Below are 25,747 nucleotides of genomic sequence, written 5' to 3'. Positions count from 1 at the left end.
TGTAGATTGCTTTGGGTAGTAGAGTCATTTTCACAATATTGATTCTTCCAATCCAGGAGCATGGTATATCTCTCCATCTATTTGTATCCTCTTTAATTTCTTTCATCAGTATCTTATAATTTTCTGCATACAGGTCTTTTGTTTCCTTAGGTAGGTTTATTCCTAGATATTTTATTCTTTTTGTTGCAATGGTAAATGGGAGTGTTTTCTTGATTTCATTTTCAGATTTTTCATCATTAGTGTACAGGAATGCCAGAGATTTCTGTGCATTAATTTTGTATCCTGCTACTTTACCAAATTCATTGATTAGCTCTAGTAGTTTTTCGGTAGCATCTTTAGGATTCTCTATGTATAGTATCATGTCATCTGCAAACAGTGACAGCTTTACTTCTTCTTTTCCAATTTGGATTCCTTTTTTTTTTTTTTTCCTCCCTCCCACCCTCCCCATCCCACCCCTCCAGGCGGTCACAAAGCACCGAGCTTGGATTCCTTTTATTTCCTTTTCTTCTCTGATTGCTGTGGCTAAAACTTCCAAAACTAGGTTGAATAAGAGTGGTGAGAGTGGGCAGCCTTGTCTTGTTCCTGATCTTAGTGGAAATGGTTTCAGTTTTTCACCATTGAGGACAATGTTGGCTGTGGGTTTGTCATATATGGCCTTTATTATGTTGAGGAAAGTTCCCTCTATGCCTACTTTCTGCAGGGTTTTTATCATAAATGGGTGTTGAATTTTGTCGAAAGCTTTCTCTGCATCTATTGAGATGATCATATGGTTTTTCTCCTTCAGCTTGTTAATATGGTGTATCACATTGATTGATTTGCATATATTGAAGAATCCTTGCATTCCTGGAATAAACCCCACTTGATCATGGTGTATGATCCTTTTAATGTGCTGTTGGATTCTGTTTGCTAGTATTTTGTTGAGGATTTTTACATCTATGTTCATCAGTGATATTGGCCTGTAGTTTTCTTTCTTTGTGACATCCTTGCCTGGTTTTGGTATCAAGGTGATGGTGGCCTTGTAGAATGAGTTTGGGAGTGTTCCTTCCTCTGATATTGTTTGGAAGAGTTTGAGAAGGATGGGTGTTAGCTCTTATCTAAATGTTTGATAGAATTCGCCTGTGAAGCCATCTGGTCCTGGGCTTTTGTTTGATGGAAGATTTTTAATCACAGTTTCAATTTCAGTGCTTGTGATTGGTCTATTCATATTTTCTATTTCTTCCTGAGTCAGTCTTGGTAGGTTGTGCATTTCTAAGAATTTGTCCATTTCTTCCAGGTTGTCCATTTTATTGGCATAGAGTTGCTTATAGTAATCTCTCATGATCTTTTGTATTTCTGCAGTGTCAGTTGTTACTTCTCCTTTTTCATTTCTAATTCTATTGATTTGAGTCTTCTCCCTTCTTTTCTTGATGAGTCTGGCTAATGGTTTGTCAATTTTGTTTATCTTCTCAAAGAACCAGCTTTTAGTTTTATTGATCTTTGCTATTGTTTCCTTCATTTCTTTTTCATTTATTTCTGATCTGATCTTTATGATTTCTTTCCTTCTGCTAACTTTGGGGGTTTTTTGTTCTTCTTTCTCTAATTGCTTTAGCTGCAGGGTCAGGTTGTTTACTCGAAATGTTTCCTGTTTCTTAAGGTGGGATTGTATTGCTATAAACTTCCCCCTTAGAACTGCTTTTGCTGCGTCCCATAGGTTTTGGGTCGTCGTGTCTCCATTGTCATTTGTTTCTAGGTATTTTTTAATTTCCTCTTTGATTTCTTCAGTGATCACTTCGTTATTGAGTAGTGTATTGTTTAGCCTCCATGTGTTTGTATTTTTTACAGATCTTTTCCTGTAATTGATGTCTAGTCTCATAGCATTGTGGTCGGAAAAGATACTTGATACAATTTCAATTTTCTTAAATTTGCCAAGGCTTGATTTGTGACCCAAGATATGATCTATCCTGGAGAATGTTCCATGAGCACTTGAGAAAAATGTGTATTCTGTTGTTTTTGGATGGAATGTCCTATAAATATCAACTAAGTCCATCTTGTTTAATGTATCATTTAAAGCTTGTGTTTCCTTATTTATTTTCATTTTGGATGATCTATCCATTGGTGAAAGTGGGGTGTTAAAGTCCCCTACTATGATTGTGTTACTGTCGATTTCCCCTTTTATGGCTGTTAGTATTTGCCTTATGTATTCAGGTGCTCCTATGTTGGGTGCATAAATATTTACAATTGTTATATCTTCTTCTTGTATCGATCCCTTTATCGTTATGTAGTGTCCTTCTTTGTCTCTTCTAATAGTCTTTATTTTAAAGTCTATTTTGTCTGATATAAGAATTGCTACTCCAGCTTTCTTTTGATTTCCATTTGCATGGAATATCTTTTTCCATCCCCTTACTTTCAGTCTGTATGTGTCTCTAGGTCTGAAGTGGGTCTCTTGTAGACAGCATATATATGGGTCTTGTTTTTGTATCCATTCAGCCACTCTGTGTCTTTTGGTGGGAGCATTTAGTCCATTTACATTTAAGGTAATTATTGATATGTATGTTTCTATTCCCATTTCCTTAATTGCTTTGGGTTCGTTATTGTAGGTATATTCCTTCTGTTGTGTTTCTTGCCTAGAGAAGTTCCTTTAGCATTTGTTGTAAAGCTGGTTTGGTGGTGCTGAACTCTCTCAGCTTTTGCTTGTCTGTAAACGTTTTAATTTCTCCATCAAATCTGAATGAGATCCTTGCTGGGTAGAGTAATCTTGGTTGCAGGTTTCTCTCCTTCATCACTTTAATTATGTCCTGCCACTCCCTTCTGGCTTGTAGAGTTTCTGCTGAGAGATCAGCTGTTAACCTGATGGGGATTCCCTTGTGTGTTATTTGTTGTTTTTCCCTTGCTGCTTTTAATATGATTTCTTTGTGTTTAATTTTTGACAGTTTGATTAATATGTGTCTTGGCGTATTTCTCCTTGGATTTATTCTGTATGGGACTCTCTGTGCCTCCTGGACTTGATTAACTATTTCCTTTCCCATATTAGGGAAGTTTTCAACTATAATCTCTTCAAATATTTTCTCAGTCCCTTTCTTTTTCTCTTCTTCTTCTGGAACCCCTATAATTCGAATGTTGGTGCATTTAATGTTGTCCCAGAGGTCTCTGAGACTGTCCTCTATTCTTTTCATTCTTTTTTCTTTATTTTGCTCTGCATCAGTTATTTCCACTATTTTATCTTCCACCTCACTTATCCGTTCTTCTGCCTCAGTTATTCTGCTATTGATCCCATCTAGAGTATTTTTCATTTCATTTATTGTGTTTTTAATCGATGCTTGATTCATCTTTAGTTCTTCTAGGTCCTTGTTAACTGTTTCTTGCATTTTGTCTATCCTATTTCCAAGATTTTGGATCATCTTTACTATCATTATTCTGAATTCTTTTTCAGGTAGACTGCCTATTACCTCTTCATTTGTTAGGTCTGGTAGGTTTTTATCTTGCTCCTTCACCTGCTGTGTGTTTTTCTGCTTTCTCATTTTGCTTATGTTACTGTGTTTGGGGTCTCCTTTTTGCAGGCTGCAGATTCGTAGTTCCCGTTGTTTTTGGTATCTGTCCCCCGTGGCTAAGGTTGTTTCAGTAGGTTGTGTAGGCTTCCTGGTGGGGGGGACTAATGCCTGTGTTCTGGTGGTTGAGGCTCGATCTTGTCTTTCTGGTGGACAGGTCCACGTCTGGTGGTGTGTTTTGGGGTGCCTGTGGCCTTATTATGTTTTTAGGTAGCCTCTCTGCTAATGGGTGGGGTTGTGTTCCTGCCTTGCTAGTTGCTTGGCATAGGGTGACCAGCACTGTAGCTTGCTGGTCGTTGACTGAAGCTGGGTGCTGGTGTTGAGATGGAGATCCCTGGGAGATTTTCGCTGCTTGATATTATGTGGAGCTGGGAGGTCTCTTGTGGACCCGTGTCCTGAGGTTGGCTCTCCCACTTCAGAGGCACAGCACTGACTCCTGGCTGCAGCACCAAGAGCCTTTCATCCACCCGGCTCAGAATAACAGTGAGAAAAAGTAGAAAGAAAGAATTAGTAGAAGAAAGAAAGAGAGAGGGAAAGAAAGGAAGAAGGGAAGAAAGGAAGGAAGGAAGGAAGAAAGAAAGAAAGGAGGGAGGGAGGGAGGAAGGATGGAAAGAAAGAAGGAAAGAAAGGAGGGAGGGAGGGAGGAATGAAAGCAAAAGGAAGAGTGAATGGAAGGAAGGAGGGAGGGAGGGAGAAAGGAAAGAAAGAAAGAAAGACAGGAGGGAGGGAGGAAGGAAAGAAAAAGAAAGTGGAAAGAAGAAGGGTGGGAGGGAGGGAGGGAGGAAAGAAAAAGAAAGAAGGAAAGGAGGAGCGGAGGGAGGGAGGGAGGAAGGGAAGGTAGGAAAAAAAGAAAGAGCAGGTAAAGTAAAATAGAATAAAGTATGAAATATAGTAGCGTTATTAAAATTAAAAAGTAATTATTGAAAAAGAAAACACGGACCGATAGAACCCTGGGACATATGGTGGAAGCAAAGCTATACAGAGAGAATCTTACACAGAAGATTACACATACACATTCACAAAAAGAGAGCAGGGGGAAAAATCAAAAATCTTGCTCTCCAAGTCCACCTCCTCGATTTGGGATAATTCGTTGTAAAAAGAGGAAAAGGGCGAGAAGTCTGAAATCTTGCTAAGTCCACCTCCTTAATTTGGGATAATTCATTGTAAAAAGGGGGGAAAGTCTTAAATCTTGTCCTCAAAGTCCACTTCCTCAATTTGGGATGATTCGCTGTCCATTCATACACTCCACAGACGCAGGGCACATCAAATGGACCGTGGAGCTTTAATCCACTGCCTCCGAGGCTGCACAGAGAGATTTCCCTGTCTCTGCTCTCACAACTCCCGGGTCTCAGCCTTGGACCTGGCCCCGCCTCTGCGCGTAGGTCGCCGGAGGGCGTCCGTTCTTCGCTCAGACAGGACGGGTTTAAAGGAGCCGCTGATTCGGGGGCTCTGGCTCACTCAGGCAGAGGGGAGGGAGGGGAATGCCCTCTCCTCGCGCACCAGGCAACAAAAGGGAAAAAAGTCTCTTGCCTCTCCGGTAGCTCCAGACCCTTTCCCCGGACTCCCTCCGGGCTAGCACTAACCCCTTCAGGCTCTCTTCCTGCCGCCAGCCCCAGTCCTCTCCCTGCGCTCCGACTGAAAGCCGATACCCGAGCCTCAGCTCCCAGCCCCGCCCGCCCCGGTGGCCGAGCAGACAAGCCTCTCGGGCTGGTGTGTGCCTGAGGGCACCGATCCTCTGTGCCAAAATCTCTCTGCTTTGCCCTCCGCACCCCTGTTGCTGTGCTCTCCTCCGCTACTCCGAAGCTTTCCCCCTCCGCCACCTGCAGTCTCCGCCCTCGAAGGGGCTTGTAGTGTGTAGAAACCTTCCCTCCTTCACGGCTCCCTCCCACTGGTGCAGGTCCCGTCCCTATCCTATTGTCTCTGTTTATTCTTTTTTTCTTTTGACCTACCCAGGTATGTGGGGAGTTTCTTGCCTTTTGGGGGGTCTGAGGTCTTCTGTCAGCGTTCAGTAGGTGTTCTGTTGGAGTTGTTCCACGTGTAGATGAATTTCTGATGTATCTGTGGGGAGGAAGGTGATCTCCGCGTCTTACTCTTCCGCCATCTTCCTCCCCTAGAGTAATCTTGATTGTAGGTTTTTCCCTTTCATCACTTTAAATATGTCCTGCCACCCGCTTCCGGCTTGCAGAGTTTCTGCTGAAAGATCAGCTGTTAACCTTATGGGGATTCCCTTGTATGTTATTTGTTGCTTTTCCCTTGCTGCTTTTAATATTTTTTCTTTGTATTTAATTTTTGATAGTTTGATTAATATGTGTCTTGTCGTGTTTCTTCTTGGATTTATCCTGTATGGGACTCTCTGTACTTCCTGGACTTGAATGACTATTTTCTTTCCCATATTAAGGAAGTTTTCAAGTATAATCTCTTCAAATATTTTCTTAGTCCCTTTGTTTTTCTATTCTTCTTCTGGGACCCCTATAATTTGAATGTTGGTGTGTTTAATGTTGTCCCAGAAGTCTCTGAGACTGTCCTCAATTCTTTTCATTCTTTTTTCTTTATTTTGCTCTGTGGTAGTTATTTCCACTATTTTATCTTCCAGGTCACTTATCCATTCTTCTGCCTCAGTTATTCTGCTATTGATTCCTTCTAGAGAATTTTTAATTTCACTTACTGTGTTGTTCATCAGTGTTTGTTTGCTCTTTAGTTCTTCTAGTTTCCTGTTAAACGTTTCTTGTATTTTCTCCATTCTATTTACAAGATTTTGTATCATCTTTACTGTCATTACTCAGAATTCTGTTTTAGGTAGGCTGCCTATTTCCTCTTCATTTGCTTAGTCTGGTGGGTTTTTACCTTGCTTCTTCATCTATTGTGCATTTCTGTCTTCTCATTTTACTTTACTTACTGCGTTTGGGGTCTCCTTTTCGCAGCCTGAAGGTTCGTAGTTCCCATTGTTTTTGGTGTCTGCCCCCAGTTGTTAAGGTTGGTTCAGTGGGTTGTGTAGGCTTTCTGGTGGATGGGACTGGTGCCTGTTTTCTGGTGGATGAAGCTGGATCTTGTCTTTCTGGTGGGCAGGACCACGTCGGGTGGTGTGTTTTGGGGTGTCTGTGAACTTATTTTGACTTTAGGCAGCCTCTTGCTAATGGGTGGGGTTGTGTTCCTGTCTTGCTAGTTGTTTGGCATGAGGTGTCCAGCACTGTGGCTTACCAAGTCGTTGACTAGAGCTGCGTTTTAGCATTGAGATGGAACTCTCTGGGAGAGCTTTCGCCGTTTGGTATCACGTGGCGCTGGGAGTTTTCTGGTGGACCAGTGTCCTGAACTCGGCTCTCCCGTCTTAGAGGCTCAGACCTGACACCTGGCTGGAGCACCAAGACCCTGTCAGCCATATGCCTCAGTAGAAAAGGGAGAAAAGAAAGGAAAGAAAGAAAAATAAAATAAAATAAAGTTATTAAAATTAAGAAAAAAATTATTAAAAATAAATAAGTAATTAAAGAAAGGAAAGAAAGAAGAGGGCAACCAAACCAATAAACAAATCCATGAAGGATAACAAGCACTAAAAACTATACTAAAAAACAAAACCAAAACGGACAGAACTCTAGGACAAATGGTAAAAGCTAAGCTGTACAGACAAAATCACACAAAGAAGCATACACATACACACAAAAAGAGAAAAAGGAGAAAAAAATATATATTTAAAAAAAAAAGAGAGAGCAGCCAAATCAATAAACAGGTCTATCTACCAATGATAATAAGCTCTAAATACTAAACTAGGATAATCATAAAACCAGAAACAAATTAGATGCAAAAAGCAAACCCCAAGTCTACGGTTGCTCCCAAAGTCCACCGCCTCAATTTTGGGATGATTCGTTGTCTATTCAGGTATTCCACCATTTTAGGGTACATCAAGTTGACTGTGGAGGTTTAATCTGCTGCTCCTGAGGTTGCTGGGAGAAATTTCCCTTTCTCTTCTTTGTTCGCACAGCTCCTGGGGTTCAGCTTTGGGTTTGGCCCCGCCTCTGTGTGTAGGTCACCTGTGGGGGCTCTGGCTCACTCTGGCCAGAGGGGGAGGGAGGGGTACGGAAAGTGGGGCGAGCCTCCGGTGGCAGAGGCCGGCGTGACATTGCAACATCCGAGGCACACTTTGGGTTCTCCCAGGGAAATTGTCCCTGGATCATGGGACCCTGACAGTGGCAGGCTGCACAGGCTCTCGGGAGGGGAGGTGTGGATAGTGACCTGTGCTTGCACACAGGCTTCTTGGTGGCTGCAGGAGCAGCCTTAGCGTTTCATGCCCGTCTCTGTTGTCCGAGCTGATAGCCGTGGCTGCACCCATAGTTGTAGCTTGTTTAGGCGGTGCTCTGAATCCCCTCTCCCCATGCACCCTGAAACAATGGTCTCTTGCCTCTCAGGTAGGTCCAGATTTTTTCCTGGACTCCCTCCTGGCTAGCTGTGGTGCAGTGCACTAGCCCCCTTCAGGCTGTGTTCACACAACCAATCCCAATCCTCTCCTTGGGATCTGACCTCTGAAGTCTGAGCCTCAGCTCCCAGACCCCACCCGCCCCGGCGGGTGAGCAGAGAAGCCTCTCAGGTTGGTGAGTGCTCGTCGGCACCAATTCTCTCTGCGGGAATCTCTCCGCTTTGCCCTCCGCACCCCTGTTGCTGCGCTCTCCTCTGTGGCTCCGAAGCTTCCCCCCCACCCACCCCCTGTCTCCGCCAGTGAAGGGGCTTCTTAGTGTGTGGAAACTTCTCCTCCTTCACAGCTCCCTCCCAGAGGTGCATGTCCCATCTCTATTATTTTGTTTCTGTTTTTTCTTTTTTCTTTTGCTTTACTCAGGTACGTGGGGGAGTTTCTTGCCTTTTGGGAAGTCTGAGGTCTTCTGCCAGCATTCAGTAGGTGTTCTGTAGGAGTTGTTCCACATGTAGATGTATTTTTGATGTATTTGTGGGGAGGAAGGTGATCTCCACGTCTTACTCCTGTGCCATCTTGAAGGTCCCCCTTACCTTATATTTCTGTTAAATCCATCAGACCATTCAGAGGGATTTCTTGTTATTTAATATTATTTAATCTTAAATCTGAATTTGCCCCATAACGGTTTCTTCACATCCCATATAAACTTAGGTAGACATCATATAATTTATTGCTTGTTGTATTGCTGTGTCTTAAACTAAAAAAAAAAAAAGTATTGGTGAATTTTAATGAGCAAGAGGTAGATGTTTATTCTGAAAGGACCTCCTAGAGGAAGTAGTCAGTGGCATTTTATTTTATTTATTTATTTATTTATTTATTTTGTGGTATGCGGGCCTCTCACTGCTGTGACCTCTCCCATTGTGGAGCACAGGCTCCGGACACGCAGGCTCAGCGGCCATGGTTCACAGGCCTAGCCGCTCCACGGCATGTGGGATCTTCCCGGACCGGGGCACGAACCCATGTCCCCTGCATCGGCAGGCGGACTCTCAACAACTGCGCCACCAGGGAAGCCCCAGTGGCATTTTAAATGATGGAATAGATGAAGTTGGTTTTCTGTAGAAAAAGGGATGTTGACATATTGCTAATCTGATACAGAATTTTGAGGTTTATACTTCAGAGTCTTAAAATTTCCACATGTTTGAAATCTTGGCAAAGAACTCAAAGAAGAAATTAAGAAGAAAAGTGCAAATGCAGAAGAGAAATTAATATATTAGAGTTCCTAAAAAGGAGGAACAACTTTTTATTAGTTTGTGAGATAATGTAGGAGAGATTGTGTGGGTAGATAATGGCAGTAGGAAAATGACAGTGAAAGTAATCATCTGTATTCTGATTAGAATTCTGTAGTTCTTTGGTAGAAAAGTGTAGCAACCTTAAGGAGGAAGGCGATTAAGTTTACTCTAAGTTGTAAGTATATGTATTCAGTTAATGAGAACATTTTCTTTTTGAGTATCACACAAATCTATTATATACTTAATTAATATGGTTTAATACTATCTTTCAAAGCTGTTCTAATGGAATAAGTAAAAAATGGGAGAGATGAATGGATAGAGATTGGTAGGTCAGAAATAACAGGGGCCTGAGTCAGAGCTGTCAAGAATATGTTGAGCCTCCTTCCTTTGGAGTTGAGAGTCTAGAGGGCAATACTTGGAAAAGCAAGGGCTCTGCAACTCTACAACAGCTGTTAAGTTTATATGAAATATATTGAAGTATGTTGGATGAGGAGTTGAGTAGGAGAAATGGGCTGATAGAGGCTATAGCTAAGAAATGAGTAAATTTTTAAAAATTTATGTACTTTTAGCATTTAAGGATTGAAATTTTTTTCAGTTACATTTAATGTATGTAGAGTCCTTTGTTTTAAAAGTCAATTGAATATCAAAGCTCTTTGATGCTCTTTAGAATGAAATATGATTCCATAGTATAAGAGAAAATGTTTTCTGTTTGTAAAGCAAATGCTCAGTAAATACTCTGAAGCAAGAATTGGCAAACTTTTTTGTAAAGGGCTAGATAGTCCGTATTTTAGGCTTTGTGGGCCACATAGGGTTTCAGTCTCATATGATTCTTTGTGCTGTATGTTTTGTGTTTTTTTTGGCCACGCTTCATGGCATCCGGGATCTTAGTTCCCAGGGATCGAACCCGTGCCTCCTGCAGTGGAAGTGTGGAGCCCTAACCACTGGACTGATAGCAAATTCCTGTGCTGTATGTTTTTAAGCAACTGTTTAAATATGTAAAAAGCATTCTTAGCTTGTGGACCATATAAAAGCAGGCTATAGGCCAGTTTTGGCATATTGGCTATAGTTTGTAGGCTCTTGCTCCAAAATACTGGTTTTCAAATGTTTGGTACTTAAATTTTATTATTATTATGCTTTATTAAAAACATTATGTTTTTAGAGGGAGTTACAATGTTCTCAAGATATCTTGAGGTCATATTTATTTTTGCATTTGGAGCAAAAATACTAGGTTGGGAGAATTTGGAGAGAAGGTGGGGTTGAGGAGGCAAAGAAATGGAGGTTCAGTCAGGTCAAAGATGAGATCACACGTATATTGGAATGGTAGGTGTCAAGAGTTGCTGTTAAGGGTTGTCTGGTAGAGCGGTTAAGGACCAGTAGATATTAGATATCTGAGGTATTCAATTTCTTTCCTCACCAGTATCTTTTTCCTATCTCCTAGGTAGGAGCCTTACCACTTGTCAGCCTCCTAGTGCTCTAGCTCGTTTCTCCATTTTAATAGAGATGAACACTGAGTATTGGGAGGGAGAGGGTGGGGGATCTAAAGTTTACTCTGTTCCTTCTGATGACTTGTGTGATATTTGACTTATTTGAACTTCAGTTTTCTCCCCTGTAAAATGATAGGACTGATTAGATGATTTATGAGCTGTCTTCCATTTTGAATTTTTATTCTCACAATTGTGAGATTCTCACAAATGAACTTGGTTTGTATTTGCTTTTTTCTTCTTTCTGTTCTGCTGGCTCTGCTGTTTACCTCAGTCTGCGCCCTACTCACCTCAACCCTCCATCACTCTGATGTAACTGAACTGTTTCCAGATTACTTTCATTTTGAATCTGAGGATGGAAATTCCACTGACTCTACCAACTATGTATCAGGAAGAAATAATTCAACAAAACAAAGTAATAACCCATTCTCCCAATGGCAAATGTTTTGAAAAAGAAGATAGAGTTGATTATGAATATTTAGTATCAGAAACTTTTTGTACTAAAAAGACCATATAGTATTAGGTAGTGTACTAATCTATACCACACTCACTGTATCTGTAAGACAGTGTTAGGATAGATTCTTGATGTGGGTTACCTTAGGTATTTTAAGGGTGTTAAATTTTAAAGAAATTCCACCTCTAGCTTTGTTGCTGTTATCCTATCAATTCTTTGGAAGCATATTATTTAAAAGATAAATGAAATTTTTAATCTTCAAGCCAAGAGTAAGAGTTAAATTAATGTTAAATATTTTTCAAGAATGTGTAGTTGTCAGAGCAGACATTTAATTTTTACTGAATACTTGTATAAGCAAAGCACACAGCTGCTGTTAAGTCAGTATAGCATGTGTAAGGATGAATGCTATTTACTGTGTCCATGATTTTGTGTCCATTTCTGGTAAAGTAAAAAAAGATTTATAGAACATTATTCAAGCTAAAATTCTTATAAACTTGTAAATTAAAATTCTTCTCTTAACTACTAAAAACAGTCAATACTGTCTGTATTTGGTTCAACATGGCTTAGAAGAAGATCAAGAGAGGGCAAAAGGCAACATAAAGAACTTACAAAGCAGTGTTTCTCCCACCCTCCCAAGAGCTAACTAGAACTTACTGGGCCAGGTGTTGAAGTAGTTAGCACATAACAAGTAGAGGAGATAGAAAGGAATGACTGTAAAATAATATAGGAATGGAAGTGATTCTTCTTAAGGGTTTAGGGACTACTAAAAGGCAATGGAAGGTCTAAACCCTGAGGAACTCACCATGTACGGTAATTTTTTGTTTAAAAAACTTCATGGGGGCTTCCCTGGTGGCACAGTGGTTGGGAGTCTGCCTCCCGATGCAGGGGACACGGGTTCGTGCCCCGGTCCGGGAGGATCCCACGTGCCGTGGAGCGGCTGGGCCTGTGAGCCATGGCCGCTGAGCCTGCGCGTCCGGAGCCTGTGCTCCACAACGGGAGAGGCCACAACAGTGAGAGGGCCGCCTACTGCAAAAAACAAAACAAAACAAAACAAAAACTTCATGTAGGACTTCCCTGGTGGCGCAGTGGTTAAGAATCCGCCTGCCAATGCAGGGGACACGGGTTCGAGCCCTGGTCCGGGAAGATCCCACATGCTGTGGAGCAACTAAGCCCGTGTGCCACAACTACTGAGCCTGCACTCTAAAGCCTGTGAGCCACAACTACTGAGCCTGCGTGCCACAACTACTGAATCCCGCGTGCCTAGAGCCCGGGCTCTGCAACAAGAGAAGCCACTGCAGTGAGAAGCCTGAGCACCACAATGAAGAGTAGCCCCCGCTTGCCGCAACTAGAGCAAGCCCTCATGCAGCAACAAAGACCCAATGCAGCCAAAAATACATAAATAAATAATAAAATTTAAAAAACTTTATGTATATAGATTTGTTTAAAAATTCCCAATTTTAAATTAAGAAAATCCCACTAATGGTTATCAGTGTGTAATTATGTATAGAAAGTAGGATTTATACAGTTCCTAATTAAGTTTATATTTATAGTTTATATCATTTTATAAAAAATAAATACCTGAAAATTACCCATTCACTTTGTGAATAACTAATTTGTTTTATGAAAGATGAATAGTGTAAAGCATATTTGTAATTAAAATAAGTAAATGCTTATTTGAAACATTAACTTACTAATGTAAAAAAATGGAGACACATTTTAAAACACCCAACTTAGTTGAGTTAACCCACTGTAGCTGTTTGACTGCAGATGTTTTCCCACACTGATGGGCAGCAGCTGACTGAGGTAGTGCTTATCCAGTACAGTCTACTTTCAATTATCTGTGGTAATGGGACAATGCATGGATAACCCTAAAGCAAAATACTTTATACATACCTTCCTGTCATCTGCTGTGGCCTGAGCATGTGCTTGGGTCCATGATGGAGGTGTGGGAGGGGGGCTCAGGCTTGCAGAGGAGCTGAAAGTCAAGGCCATGAGAGGTATTCTAGAGGAGCCTGGGTTTGGCACTGCGTGGTTGAAATATCATGGGGGGAGCCTGCAGCATGTGAGACCAGCTTGGCAATAGCTGTTAGAGGATGGAGAAACAAATTGTTAAGGAACTGTGGGAGAAAAGATATTTAACTCTTGCACAGTTGCAGCAATACTACTTGGTGTGTTTTTTGGTTAACAGGTAGCAAACAGTAATAGTATTAATAGCAGTGTACTTGCATTAGTTTTAGTCTTCTTTGCTAGTTAAACACATTTTCCATTTGCCATAGGTGAGTGCTATTATTGAGGCCTCTTCTAAATGAGAGTAAGTTTATTGGCATATAACTAGTAACTTTAGAAATCCAGGATAAGTGGAAAATACTTTTCTTACTATTAAAATTCTGACTAGCTATCAGTGTTGAATTTGTACTTCCAAAATTTAAATTCATTTCAGCATTGTAATGTCAAAGTATATTGTGAAGGCAAAGGCAATGGTGATTACTGAAAGCTACCAGTTTGATTTAGGAAAAACATACAAGCCATATTTAAAAATATGTTTGGGGCTTCCCTGGTGGCGCAGTGGTTGAGAGTCCGCCTGCCGATGCAGGGGACACTGGTTTGTGCCCCGGTCCGGGAAGATCCCACATGCCACGGAGCGGCTGGGCCCGTGAGCCATGGCCGCTGAGCCTGCGCATCCGGAGCCTGTGCTCCGCAACGGGAGAGGCCACAACAGTGAGAGGCCCGCGTACTGCAAAAAAAAAAAAAAAAAAAAAAATGTTTTAGGAGCTTTACAGAAGTTCTTTTAAAACTGACAATTGGCTGTGAGTTGATGAATGTTGAAGCTGGATGTTAAGTATATGGAGGGTATTCATTAAATTACTCTAATTAGAAAATGATTGTATTTTCTACCAGAGAAATCTTTGAAAAATGTGAATTAGGGAATTGCTGAAAACTTCAGAATCTTCTGGACCAAGCTTTCTCCTCCTTATTTATGTAATAGATTTATTGTTCTCCGTTAAAAGTTGTTATTCAGACTTAAGATAAAATCATAGCCATGTTCTGAAGGTATATTTGATTCTGTCTACGGGAACTCCTACAGTTCAATTCAGTGTGGTATTAGGATGGCAATTCACAAATTATACCTTTGGGTTTTCTTAACCATATATTACTTTTATTATTTTAGATGATTTTTAAAAGTTAATGACATCAAATATTGATATTTGGCAGTCACTAGAGGCATTAATCATAAATCAACTCTTGTACAAAGTTTGGAAACAATTGACATTTGAGAGTGAATAATGTAAGAGACAAATGAATTAGTCCTTCTTCTACATCACTGGTTCTCTGTCAGAGCAGTTTTACCCCCAAGGGAACAATTGGCAACGTCAGACATTTTTGGTTGTTACAGCTTGGGGTGGGGAGTGCTATAGATATCTACTGGGATGCTTCTCTACAACTTATAATGCTCAGGACAGCCCTTCCACAACAAAGAATTATCTGGCCCAAAATGCTGATAGTGTTGCTGTTGAGAAACCCTGCTCTAGTATTCTTTTAGAGTAGACAACTAGAAACGTATAACCAAACTAGATTATTTTGGCTTCATATAGACATATGCTGTTAAGAGTTACGTTTTAAAATATGCCTTCAGTTTTAATGAGAATTAATATAAGAAGCAAAAAAGAACATTTTTCTCATAATTCCTTCAACCAGTTCCTTTAAGAGTTTAGTGCTGGGCACATGGTCACTTTTCTAATGAAGGGGTGTATATTTTCTTGTAACTCATTATTTATACTTTGCCTTCTCTACATAAGAGCCTAATTTTATGCCCTATTGTAGCAACTATCCCTTATTTCGGCTTATATATAAAAGTTCTGTGATCGTTTCTTTTGCTGTGTTGGTCTTTCTTTTATGCTTACTGTAATAGCTTATAGAGGTTTGGGCTGTGTGTTTATGTGTACATAAAGAAAATATATAAGTAATATGTAAGTGCCCCCAATCCCCGGGTATGATCTAATTGTTTTAATGCTTTTAAAAAGTCTCTGTTTTTCCAAACAATTTAAAATATGTGCTTGTTATAAAATATAACTGTATATTAGTGCAAATAATAATGAAAAGTTACCCCTCTTTTCATTCTCCAGAGATTTATTTATATTTATAGCAAGAAAATTTGAAATTTGAAGTTCCAGTTTGCCCTAAGTTTAGAATTCTGTTATTGTTGATTAGGTTTACATTCTTTTGTTTTCATTTCTGAATAAGATAATTATATTTCTAACTAAGCAGAATGAAAACAATGTTGAAAGAGGATTACATTCTCTAATAAATTTTCTTTTATTGGTATAACAAAGACCAGTTATATATAAAAAATAAGTATCATATTTTGGGGTTTTTTGGTTATTTTGAAGTATAATTGGTAAGTATGAAATCGTCCTACCTCATATTTTTTTGTTTTGTTTTTGTTTTTTGTTTGTTTGTTTTGCGGTATGCGGGCCTCTCACTGTTGTGGCCTCTCCCGTTGCGGAGCACAGGCTCCGGACACGCAGGCTTAGCGGCCATGGCTCACGGGCCCAGTCGCTCCGCGGCATGTGGGATCTTCCTAGACTGGGGCACGAACCCGTGTCCCCTGCATCGGCAGGTGGACTCTCAACCACTGCGCCACCAGGGAAGCCCCTAGCTCATATTTTTAATAATTCAGAAAGACTCATTAAAAATTATTCAAAAGTAGAATATGATTAATTTCCATTTCTCTGAAGTTAAAAATAAGTAAACTCCAATATTGTCACTAATGTGCAACCTTTTTTTTTCTGTTATAGCTCCCTCAGGCAGTTGAAAAGGAAAGCAGATTTTGTAATTTTTCTAATATGCACCGAAAAAGTTCAAAACCTATTTTTGTCTTAAAAAGAAATAGTTAAAATGATAAGGTCACTACCTTGGCCAGTATTCGATTTGACGCTTCATTTAGGTATTTATTAGTTATGAACTTATAGATTCTGTTTCTTTTAAGATCTGTTGGTTGAAATGGGAGGCTTCAAATTTGTTTCAGGTTTCCTTCACACTTTAGGTAGTTTAGAAGGATAAATAATCAGTGTTCAGATTTCTTAAAGTTGTGTTTAATAATGTCATGATGGTTATCTTTCATTTCCATTTCTGTGTTACTACCTGGTTATTCTTTAGACAGGGTAAATTGAAGTAGGTTTGGGGAGGAAATAGCAAAATTATCTGTTAATTGCTGCTTGAGCCAGGAATGGTGGCAAGAGATGTGAACAAACTTTTAGTGAAGTATTTTTCAAACTTTTTAAACTGCAACTCACAGTTAAAAATACATTTTATATTCCATCCAGTACACAATTTAATGTATGTATTTATATACATAACATATTTTAAGAAAAAATACCTTACTATGTGTATGTTGTCTGATATTTCTGTTCTTTTTCATTTAAAATAATTGCTGCTCACATCTCACTAAATTGCACCTTGCAGTTTGAAAAATGCTGCTTTCGTGTATTAATTACCCATGCTTAAATTCGCCCTCTCTCAGCAAATAGAAAACTGAGTAAAAACACGTTGTTATGTACTAAATTATATCCTATTTTGAACATTTAATAAATAAAATAATGAAATATTTTACAAACATTTTGTTATGATAAATATAAGCAGCATTGCCTCAATAAACAAGTTTCTCTGTAAAAAATGATTATTTTTAACATTGTATTTATAGTTTAGGCCTCTCTTTTTTTAATAAAAAATATTTAAACACTAATAAAATTTATACTAATAGGTTATTTTTAAATGGAACCAGATTAATCACTGGGGCATTCTTTTTTTTTGAGGATTTTTCTCTTTTTTTTGGCTGCACTGCATGGCCTGTAGGATCTTAGTTCCCCAACCAGGAACTGAACCCAGGCCCTCAGCAGTGAAAGCATGGAGTCCTAACCACTGGACCACCAGGGAATTCCTTCACTGGGGCTTTCTTAATAAGGTTAAGTCTTAATGGAGAGGGGAAAAATTAGCATGTTCAATCCAGAGGTTGGCAAACTTTTTCTGTAAAGGGCCAGCTAATAAATATTTTATGCTTTGCAGGCCATAAGGTCTCTGTTAGTACTACTCACCTCTGCCATTATATTGTGAAAATATGTAAGCAAGTAGAATGACTGTGTTCCAATAAAACTTTGTTTATGGAAACTGAAATTTGAATTCCATATAATTTTCACATGTCAAGACCTTATTTTTCTTTTGACTTTTTTCAACCATTAAAAAAAATGTAAACACCTCTCTTAGCTTTTGGGCTGTAAAAAATAGGTGGTGGGCCAAATTTGGTCTGCCAGCCATGGTTTCCCATCCCTTGCTTTAGCCTAGAAAGGGAGAAAGTCAGTATTGGTCCCAAAAGGAGAAGTTAGCAGTTGTGGTTAAGAATATGAATAATGATATTAAACTTCTAAGTATTTATATTTTTATTTTTCTGGATATTAGAGCTATACATTTTTGTGTTGTGTTTATATTATATTTTGTAGACCGTTGATATTCATAAAGAGAAAGTTGCAAGAAGAGAAATTGGTATTTTGACTACCAATAAAAACACTTCAAGGACACATAAGATTATTGCTCCAGCCAACCTTGAACGACCAGTTCGTTATATTAGAAAACCTATTGACTATACAATTCTAGATGATATTGGACATGGAGTAAAGGTAAGTATAATTTTTGTCCAGCTTAAAAACAATAGCCCATAATGGAACTAACTCTTTAGAAAATTAAGCATTTATCTTTTCTTTCCAGAGGATCAAGTCTTGGCCTACTTGTAGTTCTGAAGATTTCTTACCACTATAACTATGTTATCTTTCTTTCTTCTTAGTGTTATGTTCTCAAGTTTTAAACAGTCATCTTTGACTGAATTGCTTTTGCTTAATCAGTTATGAAAATACCTCATATAGATCTGGAAATAAATGTGGTATTATACTTCTAATTTTTTAATGATTTAGTATGACTAATTAAAAATTATTCAGTATGTTATTAAAGTATTTGCTTTATCTCAAAAATATCAGCAAACTTTTGGCATTAGTTTTCAGAAAGAACATATATAAACAAACATGTACTTTGAATTTTTCTAAAACAAATTTATCTCAACATTTTGGGTGAGAATAATGTAGATAAAACTAATATGTGAATTAGTATTTCCACTGCTTTTGAGTAGATAGTCATTATATATTTTGGCTATCTTTTAAAATGTATTTAAGTGCCTGCTATGTATGTAAAGTACCATAATCACAACTGAGGAGCATATAACTTTCATTTAAATTGGTATTCGTTCTTAAGAAACTATTTAGAGCTTCAGCTAAGTATTAGGTTATTTTAAAGTTTGCATCTCAGCAGTGATTTGAAAGACAGTGACTTTTCAAATGTGATGCTGAATAAATACGTATATGCCTATAAGTGAAACTGTACAGTTCATGCAGTTGATTTGTGTCTAATATAAGCAAATTTAAATTTAAAAAATATACCTCAAACAAGTATGGCTAGAAATCAGTTAAATCTAACTTTAATGTAGATCTAGGTAAAAGAATATGTACAGTGTAAATTTTTTTAAAAAATCTTTTTCTTTCTTACAATTTTGATATAAGCACTGTTATCTGAAATTTGATATTTAATTTTATAATGAACACCTAATGCATTTAGTTTACAGTACTAATTAGAGCATGTTAAAATAGGATGTACAATTGGATGGATAATTAATAACTGAAATTTATTATAACTTGGGGAAAATCTTTTGAGATTTATTTGAGGCTAACAACTGCTAATAGAAAATTTTAATGACAAAAAGGCACTTAGAATATGAAACATCATACTTGTACTTCTCCACTTACATAATGAAAAGGTGATTCCCCAATTCTTATTTAATCCTCAAGTAAATGTTCTTTAGGGAATCTGTAGTCCCTTTCATTTTTTGTACATTTTAGTGTTTAGGGGTCACTAATTTGAAGAAATCTTTAATAAAGTTGTTTTTAAATAAAAGTGTCATATAATTTCATCCAAAAACTCCTGTTCATGACACATTCTGCTTTAACCACTCTTTCTATGATCTACTGAAACATTATTTTTTAATGCTGAATGCTTAACTTGTTTTTTCTTTGTTTTTTTCCTTTCTCTTCACATCCTGAAGTTCCAACTAACCTTTCAATGCTTTTTTCCCTTACCTCTTTTATTTGCTCCATTTATGCATTAAGTGGTTGCTTAGATTTAAGGTAAGAGATTCCAGGGCTGGATTTCCATTCTTTGTTCTTATGTAGAATATTACATATGGGGAGTGAAGAGATATTTGGCACTTGACCTTTTAAAACCAACAAATAATTCCTCTTTTTTATTTTATTTTATTTTTGTCATGAAACTTTGTGTGTCTTCATGTTCCATGAGGGCAGATGTTTTTGACTGTTTTGTTCATTGCCCTATCCTGTGTGCCTAGAACAGTGCTTGACACACATTAGACACTTAGTAAATATTTGTTGACTAAATGGTTATTTTGCAATGTCAATATATTTTGTGAAACTGAAATGTAAGTTACCCTGTCATAAAATGTCATTATGAAATAAAATTAGCTGTACTTTTGTAAATGTAGAAATTTTGTTTTGGATTGGAGGGCTGCTAATGTGCTTCATTTAACCCTCCCCCTGTGTAATAGCCTTTTTATTCTATAAATGGTGTGCTTTATTATATACCTTGTGGCCACTATGACATTATCTCTTGACTCTTAATCACTCTTAAAAAAATTGAAAATTGGAAAATATTCAGTGTTTTGGGTGTTTTTTAAGTTGCAGTATCATGTATTTTGCAAAAAACAAAATTAGTCTTTTTATTCAAATTGCTATATAAATTATATATTTCAGTATAAACTCACTTTAAGAGGTTTTCAAGCCGAGTATTATATGCAAAACATCAAAAGCTCATGATAGTGTTTAACAAAATACAAGTTAAGAATTAAAGATATTTCCTTTTCTTACTTGTTTCAGTAACATTTTAGTATTTTGGAGGGAAAAATGGGAAAAGATATTCAAGAATAATCAAGAAGCCTGTACTAAAATTATTGTCACCAAACCGATCATGCATTTCATTTTTGTTCTTTTTTTCTTAGCTGAATTCTATAATTCCTTTTCAAATGTGTATTCTTACCATATACCCTGTTGTTTGCCATGTCTTCAGTGTAGAAAGTGATAACAAGAAGACAAGATGACTGAGATCTGAATCATTAACTAGCTACTAACCACGGCCACAGAAAGTTGACAGATCATGGTAGAGAGATGTGACTGGAGGAGCCCAGGCAGATGTACTTCATGTGTACATAAAAGTATATTGGAGTGTTGACTCCAAGCCCTCAGTCTCGGTGAGTGAGGAGATTCCTTCGCATAAAATAGGTAGAATTAGACCAAAAGCTGTCTTTGTGGCTACCTTGGCTTTTTTCCCTTAAAGTCTGTATTCAGATTTTGGCTATTGATACATTAACCTCCAAAGTGATAGAAGTGCACAGAAAGATTAACTAAAGGAAAGACAAAAAAAAATGGACCAGTTCTTTCCCCTTAAAGTTTAGACCAGCTTGCCTAAGGAACTATCCCTAGCTCATTTCTTCCAAACCCTACCAGGATTCCTTCTTGATCTTTCTGGGTTCAGGATCTGTTCTGTGTGAGAGGCCAGAATGAGTGGGAAATGAGAGCTTCCAAGAAAGAAAGATCTAATAAGGGGACATCACACTTGGATAAGATTCCTTAACATCTTTGCTCTTTGCACCAAAAAAGCTCCACTCCTGAGTACTGTGGCTCTATGTAGTTGTTTCTATTATATCGGGATGGGATTGACAGGGTGAGAAGTATGTACCCTGAGGTCATCCTAGAAGCTAGAATGTGCCAGTCCTCTGTCTCTTTCTTCTTATCTTTCTTTCTGAGTATGTCTGTCGTCTCTATAAACTTGTGGCACATAGTTAGTAATTTTGGGTGAACCAAAACAAAGTAGAGTGGAAAAAATATTCAGCATATAGCAAATCATTACTGTTTTTAATGTTGACGGGAAAAAATGAATTGCTTTAGAAGGTTGATTAATGGAATAATTGAGTATATTAAGATAGAAAATAGAATTTAAAAATGTTAAAGTTGGAAGGGACCGCAGCTAGTAAACTAGTCCACTGGTTTTCCAGCTGAGTTTTTTGGAGACCTATGGATTATATCAGGTGCCCTGGAAGTCTCCTGATATTTGATGTCCTCCTCAGCTCATTATGAGCTCTGTCTTTGCTCCCATTGTTGTCAGACTTGATGCCTTTCAGATATACTCTAAACAAATATCATACTTTGGGACAAGACACATGGGATTTGACTCAGAAGAGACCTCCATGCTTCAAAGTTGAATTTTTAACCTTTTATATGGCATGTCCTGGTTGTGTTTAATGGTTCTTTTTTTTTTTTTTTTTTGGTACACGGGCCTCTCAGTGTTGTGGCCTCTCCCGTTGAGGAGCACAGGCTCTGGACGCACAGGCTCAGCGGCCATGGCTCACGGGCCCAGCCGCTCTGCGGCACGTGGGACTCTCCCGGACCGGGGCACGAACCTGCGTCCCCTGCATCGGCAGGCGGACTCTCAACCACTGCGCCACCAGGGAAGCCCCTAATGGTTCTTTTCATCGAAAATTTGGGTTAACTTTTTTCAGTCGAATGAGAAGTTGTAGAGTTTAATTCATAAGACCTTTGAAGACAACATGGTGATATTTTTAAAGAAAAAGGTATAAAAAGCCGATGGATAGAATGCCATATTGGAAGGGTTTTAATATGTACCTGAGGCCATATAAAAGTGGAATGTACTTTGAACCTGGGGTACCCTTTCCCCACTCTTTATTTTAATAAAAGAGTTTTAAGACCTTGTTACTGATGTGTTTGAAACAGATATTTCTGTTGAAAGTTTAAAGTTGTCACTAATGAAGCTAAGCTTAAGTACTTTTAAAATAGTGTATTTACTTTAATGCAAAAAAAATAAAGACTTCTGATCTGTTTCTGTAGTATTTATTTCAGATGAACATTGTACAAGCAGATTCTTAATAATGAATGAGGAGGGGTTAGGAGTTTCTTTTACAGTTAACACGTTAAGAATACAACACTTCAGAAAATTTTGCTTGGGATCTTGAAGATCCATAACTTTATATAAAAAATGGGCTAACTTTTTGACTTTGCATGTGATCTTGTGTGTGTCATTCCCTACAGTACAGAAGGATGATAACTTGCCTCTCACGTTTCTAGCTCTCGGGTACAGCTGAGGGTTCATTGTTAAGCATTTATTTGATACAACACTTGGAAGAAAAACTCCACAATAACAGCAACTTTTGGAAGACTCATCTGGGTTTGCCTATCAGTTCCAGACTTGAGCCACCAATTCTATCTTGTCAAAAGCCAGTTGTTGGAAACTATTTTCAGGATCAAGCAGAAGTTTGTCCATCTTTATTCCTCTTTCCTTCTTCTTACTTTATTTGTTCTTCCCCCTTACTCCTCATCTCTTATTCCCTTACCTCTGTATTAGATTATTTTAGGACTCTTGGCACCTTAGGCTTTTTGTCTTTCTAACTCTCTTACTAAAAATTTTACATCTCTCCTGAAGTCATACTCGAATTCCTGATTTCAGCTTTGATCTCCTTCAGAGGATCTCCTGGTTCTTTTCCTGCTGGCTCTGAGAATTGAAGTAGGAACATATATCCTCTGAGGAGAGGGATAAAGATCTCTAGGAAGCCAGGGAATTATGCACTGGTTGGAACTAATGGGGAACGATACTGGGCACTGAACGAAAGCCTAGAGATGCTTGACCACAGCTGCTGCCCATTCTCACCACGCCACATCCAGACACAACCTATACATACTACTCCTCTTCTCTTAGCATATTTAAATCTTGTCCTTTTTAAGACTTGTTAACTCTAGCTCAGATTTTTCTCTATGAAACCTTCTGTAGCCATTTTGTCTTGCATTGATATTTCTTTTTTGGAGATTTCTATATAATTTGTAGATACTACTTTTTGTTTTAAACATGTGGGTCTTAGTTGTTCTAAAATAAGTTCCTTAAAAGCAGAGGAATCATTTTACAGACCTTTGTCTTCTTTTCTTTTTCATATTCTTTTACCCTTGTGCCTAGTAGCCTGGTGGTAGGTGGTTTAAATGAGGGATATACCACAGATGTCATTTTAGAATGTGTCTGTCACTGTTAAGTTGCAGCAGGTCATCTTTTCGTGGGAGATTTCTTCATAGCAGAGGTGATGTGCTCTATGAACTAGAGATACTTGGCTGGCCAGCTAGCTTTATAAAAAATACTGGAGTTCACAGGGTACTGGAAATCACTAAGATTTGTAATGAGTGTTATATATGAAATATCAGGGTTCAAGGAGGGTATTGCATTTACCAAAAAAGGATAGAGCAGGAAAGTTGAGCACTTTAGAAGCAGTAATAAGGTATAATAATTGGCCTGATGGTTGGTTCTAGTTGTGGTGATCTCCAGAGTCTGGGAGAGCAGACCGCTCTGGTCATAAAGGAACTGCTCTTACTCTCGGTATTACCTGCATTTCTTAGTCCAGGCCAGTGGGAAACTATTTGAGCTGTGATCATGCATTAACCTTCATCACCTAAATGAAGTATTTCTTCTGTTTTGAGAGTTTCATTCTGGCAGGAAAAAAAAGGGGACCTTTCCTGCTCTTTCTCCATGTGCCTAAGACCTGCTTCACTCAGCTCTCAATGATGACTTTTCCCTTTGTGGCATCAAAAAATACCCACATTAATTGAATTATTATTGGAATCAGCCACCAAAGTTTCGTTCCAATTCCCAAGTAAAACTTTGAAAAGTATCATGAGCACTCCTATTCATGATTCAGGACCGCTAACGACACGTTTATGTGCCAGATGAGAGTTTTGCCTGTGTGTGTTACATTTTCTAAAGCTTCATGTGGAACTGCTATTATGGAGTGGGTGCAGTGTTGCTTTATCCTGAGTTTGTGCTATGTCCTCTCTCTCTAGTTAAGTTCCCCTTCACCACACTCACAATTCAGTCATGTGTTTTGCTCCTTTTCAGGAAGCGTTGTGTCCCCCTGTAACTTCCCTCAAAGTAGTTTTTAGAACCATGATGAGTATCCAGTAAGTAATTTTTTACCAAATTATTTTAGGTGTGAAATACAGTTTCTTAACTTTTATCATAGGTGAGATCTATATCATAATTAATTAAGTTTTGTTTGGCTGTTATTCCTGTTCTTTTCCCTTTTCCTCAAATTAGATGGCAGTATGTATATTCTGCATAGCATATTCATTGTTTTACTTAGTGTAGAAACATTTTTCACAAGGAAAGCTACCTTGAAGAAATATTGAATACTCTTTTAGCTTAATACAGAGGTAGTACAGCATCAGTGAAGTATAAAATAATAGATTAGTTGGACATTCCACAGGGACTCTTTGGTTTAAGTGAATTAAGTTACTCATGCAAACCCCATTAACCAAACAAATAGAACCATTTGATGATTCTACAGATCATAAAATGTATCAAGTTTTAGGTATAGAAATGTCCACCAGATTTTAATTTATAGATTGTTTATTTTATGTTTTGGGTCGATTAAAAGACTTATAGAGAAGATACTGCAATTTAAACAAAACACCTTACATACCAAAACCTTAAATCCAAGTTGGAAAGCTGTTTTCAAGTATTGTAGCTATTCCATGTATAGAATAAAATTCTGTTTTACTCTTTTTCTTTCCCTGCGCCTTTTCCTTCCTGTTTCTAGCAAATTGATGTAGTTTAGTGTTTGGCTCACTTACTTCTCCTTCATCACTTAAAATGACTTTGGGTTTTATGTTGTTTAAGGTTGAGCTTAAAGGACTTTGGTTACTACTTTAAAAAATCTTCTGGTATCATAAATTAAGATATACAGTTTTAAAAGCTATTGGTTATTTGTCATATTACTCCTAAAATTTTCCCCAAATGTGGATTAATTTTTTTAAAACTACTGACATTTTCATTTTAAGATACAATTATACCCTCTGCTTATTAATGAGGGGGAGAGCAAGGATAAGTTAATCTTTATTCTTCCTTGATAACCAGTTTGTTTTGTATTTGTTGTTTAAAAGCAATAACAAAAGGATTACAGATGAATGCTTAACTTTAAAAATATTGATATTTCAAAGGTATCATTTGTCATTAAAGATTGTTTTAACATCACACACAACTTGTTCACTGGGCTATTCATTTGAAGAGTTTGTTTCTTGATATATTATTTCTTGCCTATTCGGATAACAAGTAGTATTTTAGGATTTTTAAATATTCCATTTAAGCCAGAGTTAATTTTGTCAGCCTCAGTACTCTATATAATTATGATTTGTTTTCTTAAAATTTATATTTTAAAATTACAATTATAAGTGTATTCTGATTTCAAAAGTCTTGCAGTTTCATTTCACAAGTATAATTTGAGTACTCTTGATGTATTCTTATTAGAAAAGTTAAGATCCTTTTTTGAAGTGTTTGGCAATCCAGAATATTAGGGGCTTAAAATAGGGTCAGGTATGAACATATGTGGTGAACATTATTAACTCTAACCAATTGGTAATCTCAAACAACTTGAGATTGCATTTGATCTA

The 25,747-nt window shown here is 37.9% G+C and overlaps 1 protein-coding gene across 48 annotated transcripts in view; it reads left to right on the top strand.

Annotated features, from left to right (window-relative positions):
• Window positions 1-25,747, top strand: part of ABI2 (abl interactor 2) — a gene marked incomplete at both ends in the record, with an annotated part of 98,578 nt that overhangs the window by 38,261 nt on the left and 34,570 nt on the right. For 28 of the 48 annotated variants that reach the window (XM_079709705.1, XM_079709698.1, XM_079709695.1 and 25 more), the window contains one exon: window positions 17,639-17,815. The exons of 4 other annotated variants lie outside the window; for them this stretch is intronic. In XM_079709705.1, the coding sequence (XP_079565831.1) occupies window positions 17,639-17,815 (177 nt within the window). Of the gene's footprint in view, window positions 1-17,638; window positions 17,816-19,348; window positions 19,367-25,747 lie in introns of all 48 variants that reach the window. 16 more of the 48 variants (XM_079709691.1, XM_079709680.1, XM_079709689.1 and 13 more) reach the window with 1 other exon arrangement.

The sequence above is a fragment of the Hyperoodon ampullatus genome, assembly GCF_949752795.1.
Source record: "Hyperoodon ampullatus genome assembly, chromosome: 8".
NCBI classification, from domain to species: domain Eukaryota; kingdom Metazoa; phylum Chordata; class Mammalia; order Artiodactyla; family Ziphiidae; genus Hyperoodon; species Hyperoodon ampullatus.
The sequence above is the reverse complement of the archived record's forward strand: the minus strand, read 5'-3'. Positions and strand labels throughout refer to the sequence as shown.